This window comes from Chiloscyllium punctatum, chromosome 24 (genome assembly GCF_047496795.1).
Source record: "Chiloscyllium punctatum isolate Juve2018m chromosome 24, sChiPun1.3, whole genome shotgun sequence".
Lineage (NCBI taxonomy): Eukaryota > Metazoa > Chordata > Chondrichthyes > Orectolobiformes > Hemiscylliidae > Chiloscyllium > Chiloscyllium punctatum.
The window spans coordinates 87774461-87788259 of NC_092762.1; the positions used below are offsets into that span (position 1 = coordinate 87774461).

Below are 13799 nucleotides of genomic sequence, written 5' to 3' on the forward strand. Positions count from 1 at the left end.
AGGTTCACCATGTCTCCCCGTCTCCCCTCCTCCCTCCTCTCCTCCGCCCCCTGGCGCAGGAATTGGGCTTATTATCAAACTGCAGCACCCTCAGAACAGTGCCCTCCAGGAACAAGTGTCTGACATACTTGGGAGATTCGAGAGTCTGCATGGGATCCAGCTCCTGAGACGTCTTCTTCTGCACCACTGCTTTGGTAGGTGTTCTGTCACCCTCTTGCAGTTCATTTGTTGGAGTCTGGAGAGGTGGGAGCAGGGGAACAAACAGAAAAAGAAGCAAAAGACAAAAAAGTAAATATGTGAGAGTGAAAAGAGAAAATTTTTATGTGAGATTATGTTCACGTAAAACCCAGCAAGGGCCATAAATTCTGATTTATTAGCATTAAAAATGAGAGGAATTATTTCCCAATCATGGGGAGGAAGCATGTTTACACAAGAATCTCAGGGTTAGACTTGGTGTCTCTCAGCTCAGACTGGGTTAGCCATTAGCTCTGGCCTCATCCCAGGGAGCAGTACATGTAAGTCAACACCACACTGAGTTATCCACAACCAGCACTCTCCTTGGTAATGGACAGACCTTAAAAAAAAATACTATTACATGGCCCACATCATCAATACATCACTTCAGGATGCAAAGACTCCAAAAGGTCAGTAAATTGTGGCTTACAAATGATGATCCAGATGATATAAGGCATAAAGAAAAAGCCTTGAAGAGTGTCAAAGATAGCAGCAGGTCGGAGGATAGGGAGGATTATAAAATGTGACAAAGAAGGACTGAGAACGAAAGGGAAAATAGAATGTGAATGCAAACCAGCAAAAATTAAATACAGATGGACTGTAAGAGTTTCTATTGGTTTCTAAAATAGTCATAGTCATTCGGCTAAAATGAACGAGTCCATTACAGGCAGAGTCAGGAGAATTTCTAACGGGAAACAGAGACAAGGCAGAGCAGTGAAATTATTACACAGTCCTCTGTTTTCATTCAAGATACAAGTAATCTCCCAGATGTACAGATTCAAATAGTTAGGGAGAATGTTTTTAAAAGTTCATTTGTGGGACATGGGTACCACTGACAGGAACAGCATTTATTACCCGTCCCTAGTTGCCCCTTGAGAAGGTGGGGGTGAGCTGCCTTCTTAAACCGCTGCAGTCAAAATGCTGTAGGTTGACCCACAATGCCCTAAGGGAGGGAATTCCAGGATAATGCTCAGTGACAATGAAGGAACAGCGATTTATTTCCAAGTCAAGATAGTGAGTGGCTTAGAGGGGAACTTGTAGAGGGTGGTATTCCCAAGTATCTGCTGCCATTGCCCTTCCAGATGGAATTGGTTGTGGGTTTAGAAGGTGCTGTCTGAGGATCTTTAATGAATTTCTGCAGTCAATCTTGTAGCTAGTACACACAGCTACCACTGAGCATCGGTGGTGGAGGGAGTGGATGTTTGTGAATGTTATTCCAATCAAGTGGGGGCTGGTTTGTCCTGGATGGTGCCAAGCTCTTGAGTGAATGAGACTTTGAAGGAAATTAGCTTCAGGTAAGAAGATTGTATTATAGAAATGTCACCCCACAATTCAAGTGGCAAGTGAGAGTGTAAACAGGGAGCTACAGGTCTGTCAGCCTTAGCACAGGAGGAGGGAAAATGGTAAGAGATGATTACAAAGGATGAGACAAATAGACAACTGAATAGTAATATTTTGATTGAACCATGATTTGGCAAATAGGAAATTGTGTTGGAGAAACGTGAAGTTTTTTGATTGAAGATGTTACTAATAAAATTGCTAAGTGAGAATCAATGGACATGATATATTTAGATTTTCAGAAGGCTTTTGATTAAAACCCTCACAGGAGGTTGATTAGAAACATTAAAGCACCTTATAGTGGAGGGAATGTACCATCATGAATTTAGGATTGGCTCACAGACAGGAAACAGAATATGGGAATAAATGGGTTACTCCCTCTGTTCGCAAACTGTGACGAGTGGGCTAGGTGGTGACACTGTGGTGACGAGTGGGCTAGGTGGAGATATTACGGCTTCCAGAGGTGTGTTTTGTCCTGGTGTTTGTTATGAACAGAGGTTGAGACAGATGGACTGAATGGCCTGTTTCCAGCCAATGAAGTAAACAGCTTGTGAGGTCTTGGGTTTTTAAAAAAAATTGGAACAATAGATGCAGCCTGAATGGTTGGGGTCAGACTTCAACAGAACCCAGATTTTAGTTTAACTGTCAGGAACTGTTGGGGTTTGGAAGCTGCTATAGTTCTCTCACTGCTCTAGCATAATGCTGGAGATCCTTACCCCACTCTGAATTTTCTATTAATGTTCTTTCCTCCTGGACTAGGGAACTGCATGGGATACTATCTATTTAAATGAATTTGACTTTCAAAGTATGTTAATGTGATGTTATTATATTGGAACAGTTATAGAGTCATAGAGATGTACAGCATGGAAACATACCCTCCGGTCCAACCCGTCCATGCCGACCAGATATCACAACCCTATCTAGTCCCACCTGCCAGCACCAGACCCTTATCCCTCCAAACCCTTCCTATTCATATTCACATTCAAATGCCTCTTAAATGTTGCAATTTTACCAGCTTCCACCACATCCTCTGGCAGCTCATTCCATACATGTACCACCCTCTAAGTGAAAAAGTTGCCCCTTAGGTCCCTTTTATATCTTTCCCCTCTCACCATAAACCTCTAGTTCTGGACTCCCCGACCCCAGGGAAAAGACTTTGTCTATTTACCCTATCCATGCCCCTCGTAGCTTTGTAAACCTCTATAAGGTCACCCCTCAGCCTCCGATGCTCCAGGGAAACCATCCCCAGCCTGTTCAACCTCTCCATGTAGCTCAGATCCTCCAACCCTGGCAACATCCTTGTAAATCTTTTCTGAACCCTTTCAAGTTTCACAACATCTTTCCGATAGGAAGGAGACCAGAATTGCACGCAATATTCCAACAGTGCCCTAACCAATATCCTGTACAGCCACAGCATTACCTCCCAACTCCTGTACTCAATACTCTGACCAATAAAGGAAAGCATACCAAACGCCTTCTTCACTATCCTATCTACCTGCGACTCCACTTTCAAGGAGCTATGAACCTGCACTCCAAGGTCTCTTTGTTCTGCAATGCTCCCTAGGACCTGACCATTAAGGTTGGATGCTGCCTGAACTGCTGTGGTCTCTCAGCACCACTAATCCCTTACCATTAAGGTGTATAAGTCCTGCTAAGATTTGCTTTCCCAAAATGCAGCACCTCGCATATATCTGAATTAAACTCCATCTGCCACTTCTCAGCCCATTGGCCCATCTGGTCCAGATCCTGTTGTAATCTGAGGTAACCCCCTTCACTGTCGACTACACCTCCAATTTTGGTGTCATCTGCAAACTTACTAACTGTACCTCTTATGCTCGCATCCAAATCATTTATGTAAATGACAAAAAGTAGAGGACCCAGCACCGATCCTTGTGGCACTCCACTGGTCACAGGCCTCCAGTCTGAAAAACAACCCTCCACCACCACCCTCTGTCTTCTACCTTTGAGCCAGTTCTGTATCCAAACGGCCAGTTCTCCCTGTATTCCATGAGATCTAACCTTGCTAATCAGTCTCCCATTGGGAACCTTGTCAAACGCCTTACTGAAGTCCATCTAGATCACATCTACCGCTCTGCCCTCATCAATCCTCTTTGTTACTTCCTCAATCAAGTTTGAGAGACATGATTTCTAACGCATAAAGCCATGTTGACTATCTTTAATCAGTCCTTGCCTTTCCAAATACATGTACATCCTGTCCCTCAGGATTCCCTTCAACAACTTGCCCACCACCGAGGTCAGGCTCACCGGTCTATAGTTCCCTGGCTTGTCCTTACCACCCTTCTTAAACAGTGGCACCATGTCAGCCAACCTCCACTCTTCCGGCACCTCACCTGTGACTATTGATGATACAAATATCTCAGCAAGAGGCCCAGCAATCACTTCTCTAGCTTCCCACAGAGTTCTCGGGTACACCTGATCAGGTCCTGGGGATTTATCCACTTTTAACCGTTTCAAGACATCCAGCACTTCCTCCTCTGTAATATGGACATTTTTCAAGATGTCACCATCTATTTCCCTACAGTCTATATCTTCCATATCCTTTTCCACTGTAAACACTGATGCAAAATACTCCTCCATTTCTGTGACTCTACACAAAGGCCGCCTTGCTGATCTTTGAGGGGCCCTATTCTCTCCCTTGTTACCCTTTTGTTCTTAATGTATTTGTAAAAACCCTTTGGATTCTCCTTAATTCTATTTGCCAAAGCTATCCCATGTCCCCTTTTTGCCTTCCTGATTTTCCTCAAGTATACTCCTACTTCCTTTATACTCTTCTAAGGATTCACTCGATCTATCCTGTCTATACCTTACATATGCTTCCTTCTTTTTCTTAACCAAACCGTCAATTTCTTTAGTCATCCAGCATTCCCTATACCTACCAGCCTTCCCTTTCACCCTAACAGGAATATACTTTCTCTGGACTCTTGTTATCTCATTTCTGAAGGCTTCCCATTTTCCAGCTGTCCCTTTACCTGCAAACATCTGCCCCCAATCTGCTTTTGAAAGTTCTTGCCTAATACCGTCAAAATTGGCCTTTCTCCAATTTAGAACTTCAGCTTTTAGATCTGGTCTATCCTTTTCCATCATTATTTAAAAACTAATCGAATTATGGTCACTGGCCCCAAAGTGCTCCCGAACCGACACCTCAGTCACCTGCCCTGCCTTATTTCCCAAGACTAGGTCAAGTTTTGCACCTTCTCTAGTAGGTACATCCACATACTGAATCAGAAAATTGTCTTGTACACACTTAAGAAATTCCTCTCCATCTAAACCTTTAACACTATGGCAGTCCCAGTCGATGTTTGGAAAGTTAAAATCCCCTACTATAACCACCCTATTATTCTTACAGATAGCTGAGATCTCCTTACAAGTTTGTTTCTCAATTTCCCTCTGATTATTGGGGGGTCTATAATACAATCCCAATAATGTGATCATCCCTTTCTTATTTCTCAGTTCTACCCAAATAACTTCCCTGGATGTATTTCCAGGAATACCCTCCCTCAGCACAGCTGTTACTGTTTAGCAGTTAAATAATCTGTTATTCTGCTTAATTTTCCCAATAGATTTAAGTTATTCCAATTCATCTTTCTTTTGTTTGTATTTTAATTATAGTGTAACAATAATGTGTGTTTTGTTTCAAGCCTGGCAGTTTGATCAATTGAATTACATTTGGAACACAACGCTTTACACTGACCTTCCAAAATAAGAAACGTTAGGGCCTAGGCTAGCGTCTTAATATATTTTGAGGGGGTTTGGTCTGGACCATAACAGGTGCCCTGGCTATTCAGAATATATATCAATGATTGGGAAAAAGGGATTAAAATAATTTTTCTATATTTGGCATTGGTACAACGTTAAGTGGGAACATGTGTCATGAGGAGCACGTAAATCCTCTCAGGACGATTTGGACAGGATTCGTGAATGGGTTAGATTCTGGAGTCTGTTTGCAAATCAATTTGTTCACAACTTGGAACACAAAGCAGGACAATACAAAGCAGCTGCTCAGAAGGATTGGAAATGTTCATCTGTCAAATATTTAAAATTACACCCCCAATGGGATCTTGTTTGTAAGTACATAAGTTGAATGTTTGCAAATTGGGGACCCCCTGCAATATGGAAAACTGTGAGGTTATTCACTATGTTAGCAGAAACAGATGTTGAGAATATCAGAGACCGGCTTGTTGGGGTGGGGTGGGGGGAGGGGGTGGGAATGGAGAAAGAGGGAGAGGGCAAAACTCCTGTATGGCTGGAGGGCATTAGCCTTACACACACACACACCACCGCCCCCCCACTGTGTCACAGGAGATACCCTGCCGACCTTCAGTGACACAGCTCTGCTCAGACGGCACTGGGCGCTTTTCTGAAGTTTTGCCAATCTCAAAGAGATTTCTCATGAGGATAAAAAAGTTGAGGCAATCCACAAGACAGGCACCAAATTTGCTCTTGAAAACACAGCAGGGTGTGACAGCCACCAATAGCAGATGAAAGAATCCCACAACTGGAAACAATTCCCCACGGCAATCAAAGGGATAGAGTGAAATTAAAAGGGAAAGAATTTCATGTTCTTAGGGAAAGGGAGCCTTCAGCAAAACTGTCCAAACTCAGAACCGAGAGATCGCCATGTGAGGGTGTACACTTCGTGTCCCTACCCAAACCCACAGCCCTCACAGCTTCCACAATTCAGACCCACCCCCAGGGTGTCACAGTCAGGGTCCAGCACCAGGGTATGGGGTGGTGGGTGGTCTCTATACAGAGCAGGCCTGAATGATTGTTATACTCACAAGGTATGGACACGATGTGGGTCGTCTATTGCACACACAGAGCAGGACGTCATTCTGGGGAAAGGCAGATGCTGCAGATGGATAGGAGTGAGGCCATGTTCAAGGTCATTCAGGAGCAACTGAGAACCCGGGCCCAGCCTGAGCCGCACAGAATGATCCCAAATTTCAGAACCACAACAGGCACTGGCAGGAAGAGGCCAGTTTCCACTAGTTCAATATGTTTGTAACAAAATTAGTGATCCACAGATTAATCTACTCCAGTCAGTAAGCATCTAGATCACAACCTGACCAACTACAACTCATCACATACACATACAGAGAGACACAGAGACAGACAGACAGACAGACACACACGCACACACACACACAGAGACAGACAGACAGATAGACAGGGGGAGTGGGAACCCCCCCACCTACCTCTCTCGATGGGGTCTCAGCTGCAGTTTCTGGGGACGATGTCGAGTCCGGCTGCACCCCACCTTCATGTAACAGGGGTTCCTTGTCCCTGCAGTTTGGGTGAGGGAGGGAGGGGAGAGACAAAGATTCCAGGGTGGTGTGGGGGGGGGGGGGGGGGGGGGAGGAGAATGGTCAGATGGGGTTGGTCCATCAGTGCTCATTCAGGGCCCAGCAACTGTGTCCAAGGTTAAAGGGACAGAAGCTGTAGAATGGCCTCAAGACAAAATTACATCTGCATTCACACACCCCCAACACTCACTGTCCTCCCTCCCTCCCCGACTCGCACCGTCCCCACGCACCACCCAATGCAGAATTAGGATCATTCAAATAACCCAACAGAGAGTGTCAGAGATAGTTAGAAACAGAATAAAAGAGAGAGAGTTTGAGATGGAGGGAGGGAGGGAGGGAGTGAGATGGAGGGAGGGAGTGAGATGGAAGGAGGGAGGGAGGGAGGGAGGGAGGGAGGGAGTGAGCGAGATGGGGGGGTGAGCGAAGGAGAACACGAGAGAGATGGAGGGGGGGAGCAGAATGGAAGGAGGGAGGGATGGAAGGGAAAAAGCAAGATGGAGGGAGGGAGCGAGCGAGATGGAGGGAGGGAGGGAGGGAGGGAGGGAGGGAGAGAGAGAGATGGAAGGAGGAAGAAAGCAAGATGGAGGGAGGGAGGGAGAGAACGAGATGGAGGTAAGGAGGGAGAGCATGAGAGAGATGGAGGGGGAGAGCTCGGGATGGAAGGAGGGAGGGATGAAAGGGAAAAAGCAAGTTGGAGGGAGGGAGGGAGAGAGAGAGGAGATGGAAGGATGGAGGGAGGGAGAGAGAGAGAGAGAGCGAGCTGGAGGGAGGGAGGGAGGGAGTGAGGTGGAAGGAGGGAGAGAGCGAGATGGAAGGAGGGAGGGAGAGATGGAAGGGAAAGAGTGGGATGGGGGAGGGAGAGAAGGAGAGTGCAAGATGGAGGGAGGGGTGGAGGGAGACAGCGAGCAGGTTTGATTCTCACTTTGTGATTGTGACGGAATGGGAATTTCCTTCCTTCTCAGACAAGGAGCTTGTGGTCTCATGGTGCCGTTTATCTTTCCACTTCTCGGCTTTGTTCCTCAGCTTTCCGCGATCGTTGTAACGCTGCAGAGTTCCTGGTGAGGAGCTTGGATTTTCCGGAACTTCCCAAGCGATTTGCTTACTGTTAGCCTCAGTAACAGTGACTGGGGAGCGGGATCTTTCTGTCACACTGTCCTTTGGCATCGGGGAGTTGGCAGTGACCAACGGTAGACTCTTTGGCCTTGGAGGGTGAGCTGATGCCTGGTGGTTGCTCTCCATTCTCTCCGGGTTACGGGTTGGAAGGATCCTGTCTCCTTCCACCCGCTGCTCCGGAGTTATTCCAGATTCAGTCCTGGTGTCTGGAGAGCTTGCTTCCTCCAGCTGTTGCTGTCCCAAAGGTATGGCATTACCAGCCTGCACCTTGGTTAGAGCACCGGCATTCTGTGCCATCTTTTCCACATTCCCAAGTGTTTTAACTGACCAGTCACCGTCTGTGGGTGACGGAGGGCCATCCAGAGGAGTCGGTGATGCCAATTCTCTTTGTAGTTTGTCATGTTCCAACCCCCTCATCCTTCGGTTCTCCCGTTTCTCCCGGTAGGAGTGTGACCTCTCCGTGCCCTCAGCCGGGGTTTTCTGGGCAGACGGGGTGGCACTCTGTTCAGGAACATCACCCGGGTCAGTCCCCCCGATCCAGCTGGGCACCATATCCCTCGGGCCCTGCTCAGTCGTGGGCAGTGATTGGCTGAGGTCCGGCTCCTCACGGGCAGCAGGCTCCGGCCTTTCTTGCTCTCGCTGCGGCACACACTCGGCTCTGTCAGGAAACACGCACCATCAGACGGTGACCACAGGGGGAGGGGGGGTCAGTGTTGGGGGAGGGGAGTTGGTCAGTCGGTGTTGGGGGAGAAGGGCGGTCGGTGTTGGGGGGAGAAAATCGGTGTTGGGGGGAGATCGGTGTTGGGGGGGGAAAATCGGTGTTGGGGGGGTCAGTGTTGGGTGGGATGGGGTCGGTATTGGGGGGTCAGTGTTGTGGGATGAGGGGGTCGGTGTCGGGGGTGGGGTCGGTGTTCAGGGGGTCAGTGTCGTGGGATGGGGGGGGGTTGGTGTTGGCGGGGTCAGGGTTGGGGGATGGGGGGGTCAGGGTTGGGGGATGGGGGGGTCAGGGTTGGGGGATGGGGGGCCAGCGTTGGGGGATGGGGGGCCAGCGTTGGGGGATGGGGGGCCAGCGTTGGGGGATGGGGGGCCAGCGTTGGGGGATGGGGGGCCAGCGTTGGGGGATGGGGGGTCAGCGTTGGGGGATGGGGGGTCAGCGTTGGGGGATGGGGGGTCAGCGTTGGGGGATGGGGGGTCAGCGTTGGGGGATGGGGGGTCAGCGTTGGGGGATGGGGGGTCAGCGTTGTGCGGGGGTCAGCGTTGTGCGGGGGTCAGTGTTGGGGGATGGGGGGTCAGTGTTGGGGTGGGTCAGTGTTGGGGGATTGGGGGTCAGTGTCAGGGGGGTCAGTGTCGGGGGGGTCAGTGTCGGGGGGGTCAGTGTCGGGGGGGTCAGTGTCGGGGGGGTCAGTGTCGGGGGGGTCAGTGTCGGGGGGGTCAGTGTCGGGGGGGTCAGTGTCGGGGGGGTCAGTGTCGGGGGGGTCAGTGTCAGGGGGGGTCAGTGTCAGGGGGGGTCAGTGTCAGGGGGGGTCAGTGTCAGGGGGGGTCAGTGTCAGGGGGGGTCAGTGTCAGGGGGGGTCAGTGTCAGGGGGGGTCAGTGTCAGGGGGGGTCAGTGTCAGGGGGGGTCAGTGTTGGGGATGGGGGGTCAGTGTTGGGGATGGGGGGTCAGTGTTGGGGATGGTGGGTCAGTGTTGGGGATGGGGGGTCAGTGTTGGGGGATGGGGGGTCAGTGTTGGGGGATGGGGGGTCAGTGTTGGGGGATGGGGGGTCAGTGTCGGGGGGGTCAGTGTCGGGGGGGGTCAGTGTCGGGGGGGGTCAGTGTCGGGGGGGTCAGTGTCGGGGGGGTCAGTGTCGGGGGGGTCAGTGTCGGGGGGGTCAGTGTCGGGGGGGTCAGTGTCGGGGGGGTCAGTGTCGGGGGGGTCAGTGTCGGGGGGGTCAGTGTCGGGGGGGTCAGTGTCGGGGGGGTCAGTGTCGGGGGGGTCAGTGTCGGGGGGGTCAGTGTCGGGGGGGTCAGTGTCGGGGGGGTCAGTGTCGGGGGGGTCAGTGTCGGGGGGGTCAGTGTCGGGGGGGTCAGTGTCGGGGGGGTCAGTGTCGGGGGGGTCAGTGTCGGGGGGGTCAGTGTCGGGGGGGTCAGTGTCGGGGGGGTCAGTGTCGGGGGGGTCAGTGTCGGGGGGGTCAGTGTCGGGGGGGTCAGTGTCGGGGGGGTCAGTGTCGGGGGGGTCAGTGTCGGGGGGGTCAGTGTCGGGGGGGTCAGTGTCGGGGGGGTCAGTGTCGGGGGATGGGGGGTCAGTGTTGCGGATGGGGGGTCAGTGTCAGGGGGGTCAGTAACAATAAGCACAACCTTAGGTTTTAGCAGCAACTCTCCCGGCCCCGGAAAGCTAGAAAGTATGATCATTTTGCAAATGTAATGTGGAGATTTAACAGCCAGCGTGTGCAGAACGAGATCCCATAAAAACCACGTGGTAACGTTCAGGTCATGTGCTTCACTGATATTTGTTAGACACTCAACATTAGCCCCAAGACCAGGAAGGACCCAGCTTCAGATACTGTCAAACAATGACTATTTCACACCTTACTGAAATGTACAATATGACCCTCTGACAGTCCAGCACTCCCTCAGCACTGACCCTTCGACAGTGCGGCCCTCCCTCAGCACTGACCCTCCGACAGTGCGGCCCTCCCTCAGCACTGACCCTCCGACAGTGCGGCCCTCCCTCAGCACTGACCCTCCGACAGTGCGGCCCTCCCTCAGCACTGACCCTCCGACAGTGCGGCCCTCCCTCAGCACTGACCCTCCGACAGTGCGGCCCTCCCTCAGCACTGACCCTCCGACAGTGCGGCCCTCCCTCAGCACTGACCCTCCGACAGTGCGGCGCTCCCTCAGCACTGACCCTCCGACAGTGTGGCCCTCCCTCAGCGTGGCCCTCCCTCAGCACTGACCCTCCCTCAGCGTGGCCCTCCCTCAGCACTGACCCTCCGACAGTGCGGCCCTCCCTCAGCACTGACCCTCCGACAGTGCGGCCCTCCCTCAGCACTGACCCTCCGACAGTGCGGCCCTCCCTCAGCACTGACCCTCCGACAGTGCGGCCCTCCCTCAGCACTGACCCTCCGACAGTGCGGCCCTCCCTCAGCACTGACCCTCCGACAGTGCGGCCCTCCCTCAGCACTGACCCTCCGACAGTGCGGCCCTCCCTCAGCACTGACCCTCCGACAGTGCGGCCCTCCCTCAGCACTGACCCTCCGACAGTGCGGCCCTCCCTCAGCAGTTGTGGAAACCTATCTGGTTCACTGATGTCCTTTAGGGAAGGAAATCGGTCATCCTCACCTGGTCTGGCCTAAATGTGACTCCAGACTCACAACAAATGAGGTCGACCTCAGATGTTTAAGCAGACCAATCAGGGCAATTAGGGACGGGTAATAAATTCTGGCTTTGCCAATGAAGGCCATATCCTATTGACCAATCCCGTGAAGAATTCCCAACCTTTCACCTGTTCCTGTTACCAGAGGCAGTCTCTTACTGGTCAGTGCCTGCCTTTGAGTGGCATAATCTTTATTTGCCACTTTTCAGCCCAAGCCTGGATATTGTCAGGTCTTGCTGCATTTGAGCACAGACTGCTTCAGTAACTGAGGAGTGGTGAATGCTGCTGAACACTGTACAATCATCAGTGAACATCCCCACTTCTGACCTTCTGATGGAGGGGGGTTATCGCTGAAGCAGCTGAAGATGGTTGGGCCTAGGACACTACCCTGAGGGACCCATGCAGAGATGTCCTGGAGTTGAGATGACTCACCTCCAACAACCACAACCATCTTCTGATGTACAATGTATGAATCCAACCAGTGGTGAGTTCGTCCCCTGATACCCATTGATGGCTAACCGCTCCTTGATGCCACACCTGGTCGAATGTGCCTTTCATGTCAAGAGCTGTTATTCTCCCCTCACTGGAAATCAGTGAAGATCAAAAAGTGACCAACACATTTTTTAGGGGAATTGAAGAGTTGTACAGCAGTTGGGATTACACAGGAACCCAAACCAGCAGATCAGGAACCAACCAGACATGGGACAGTGTGGGGGAGGGGTAAGGGGAGGGGGAGCAGCAGCCCTGGGGGTTGTCATGCTAATGGATTGATGAGGGAGAGAATTCCAGAATTTGGGCCTGAAATGGTGAACAGGGATCCTGTGGTGACTGGGGTCGATGACAGATAGGGCTGAATAACCTCTAGCTGTTCCCATGAAACTGGGAGCTGGAGATTTGCCAAAAAAAAACCAAGGAGTTTACATGCAATGAAGGCAGCAAGTGAACCCCAGGGAGGGAAACAGCAAGACCACATCAGGCCAACACCACAATCCAGGGGTGGGGTGGGGTGGGTGGGGTGGGTGGGTGAAGAGGTTACCTGTCCTGGACCAGTGCCATCGCTTGGATCTTCTGTCTCAAATCGCGTCTCTGCACATATCGCCTCCAGGCACCCAGGATCACAGCAGCTGCTCGCACTCGTCGCAAAGCCAACCGAACGAGGTAGGACCGAAAACAGACCTGGGGGGAGAGGAGTCAGACAGAGCACCGCGAGAGACGGGGAGGGGAGGGGAGGGGAGGGGAGAGCGACGGGGAGGGGAGGGGAGAGAGACGGGGAGGGGAGAGAGAGTGTGATTGAAGGGGGAGAGAGAATGAGTGATGGGGGGGCAAAATAGAGAGAGAGAGATGAGGAGGGTGAGAGAGAGAGAGAGAGAGAGAGAGAGAGCGGAAAGAGAGAGATGGGGGGAGGAAGAGAGAGAGCGAATGCAAGTGTGATGCGGAGAGGGGGGGAGAGGGAGAGAGAGAGAGAGAGAGAGAGACAAGAAGAGTTATACCATAAATAACTTTCTCCTGCTGAATAAACATTGACTCTATACTGTTACAGTGAGTGACCCTTACCCTCTGAATAAACACTGGGAGAAAGTGAGGACTCAGATGCTGGAGATCAGAGTTGAAGAGTGTGGTGCTGGAAAAGCACAGCCGGTCAGGCAGTATCCGAGGAGCAGGAGAGTCGAAGTTTCAGGTAAAAGCCCTTCAACAGGAATAGACACTAACTGTACAGTTACACAGTGAGTGACTCTGATCCTCCTGAATAAACACTGACTCTGTACAGTTACAGAGTGAGTGACCTGGACCCTGCGGAATAAACACTGACTCTGTACAGTTACACAGGCTGTGAGCTGGGGATGTTTTTTAGTTTCTTGGTGCCTCATTGGTGGGAATGTAGGACTGGACAGAGTTTGCCTCCGTGCCATTGCTCCTGTCCCGGCGTATTATTGGTTGAGCCAAGGTGAAGGTATGTGACAGATTCCAGTACCTGGATAGTGATTGCAGCTTGTCTGCTCTTCAGGAATCTTCTCCTGTCCAGAACTGCTCGGAACCAGGTCTGCAGGAGCAGGATTTTCCGGATCACTTCCTTGTGCAATATATCCTGAAGTTTCTGGCGCTCAGTTTCCTTCATGAAAACCTGGGATGGAGAGGGGGGGGGGTGCGGAAATGGGTGAGGGTAGGGAGGGAAGGAGAGAGCTTAGTCAGACAGTAACACTGAACCTTTCACGCACACACCATTAACAGGAGAACACATCCAGCTGGGTCTGAGCCAACAGAAACTGTTTCGGTGTTTTGAGGTTTTATTTTCAATTTCCCTCTCCTCCTGAAAGGCCCTAAACGTTTCTGAATTCCTCCAAGGGTCAGCCTCCTGCCTGTTCTGCATGCAACATTCCCAGTCAGCAAGTGCTGGGAGCTGGTGTACACATTCCCAAACACGAACTCCTGCTGGAT

General features: G+C 51.3%; 1 protein-coding gene across 7 annotated transcripts in view; it reads right to left on the reverse strand.

The window, feature by feature from the left end:
- The window catches only part of myo9b (myosin IXB), a 116761-nt gene that overhangs the window by 26777 nt on the left and 76185 nt on the right, over nt 1-13799 (reverse strand). For all 7 annotated transcript variants that reach the window (XM_072594456.1, XM_072594454.1, XM_072594455.1 and 4 more), the window contains 5 exons: nt 13336-13485; nt 12400-12539; nt 7819-8667; nt 6789-6876; nt 129-235 (listed from right to left, as the gene is read on the reverse strand). In XM_072594456.1, coding sequence (XP_072450557.1) covers nt 129-235; nt 6789-6876; nt 7819-8667; nt 12400-12539; nt 13336-13485 — 1334 coding nt within the window. The remainder of the gene's footprint in view (nt 1-128; nt 236-6788; nt 6877-7818; nt 8668-12399; nt 12540-13335; nt 13486-13799) is intronic.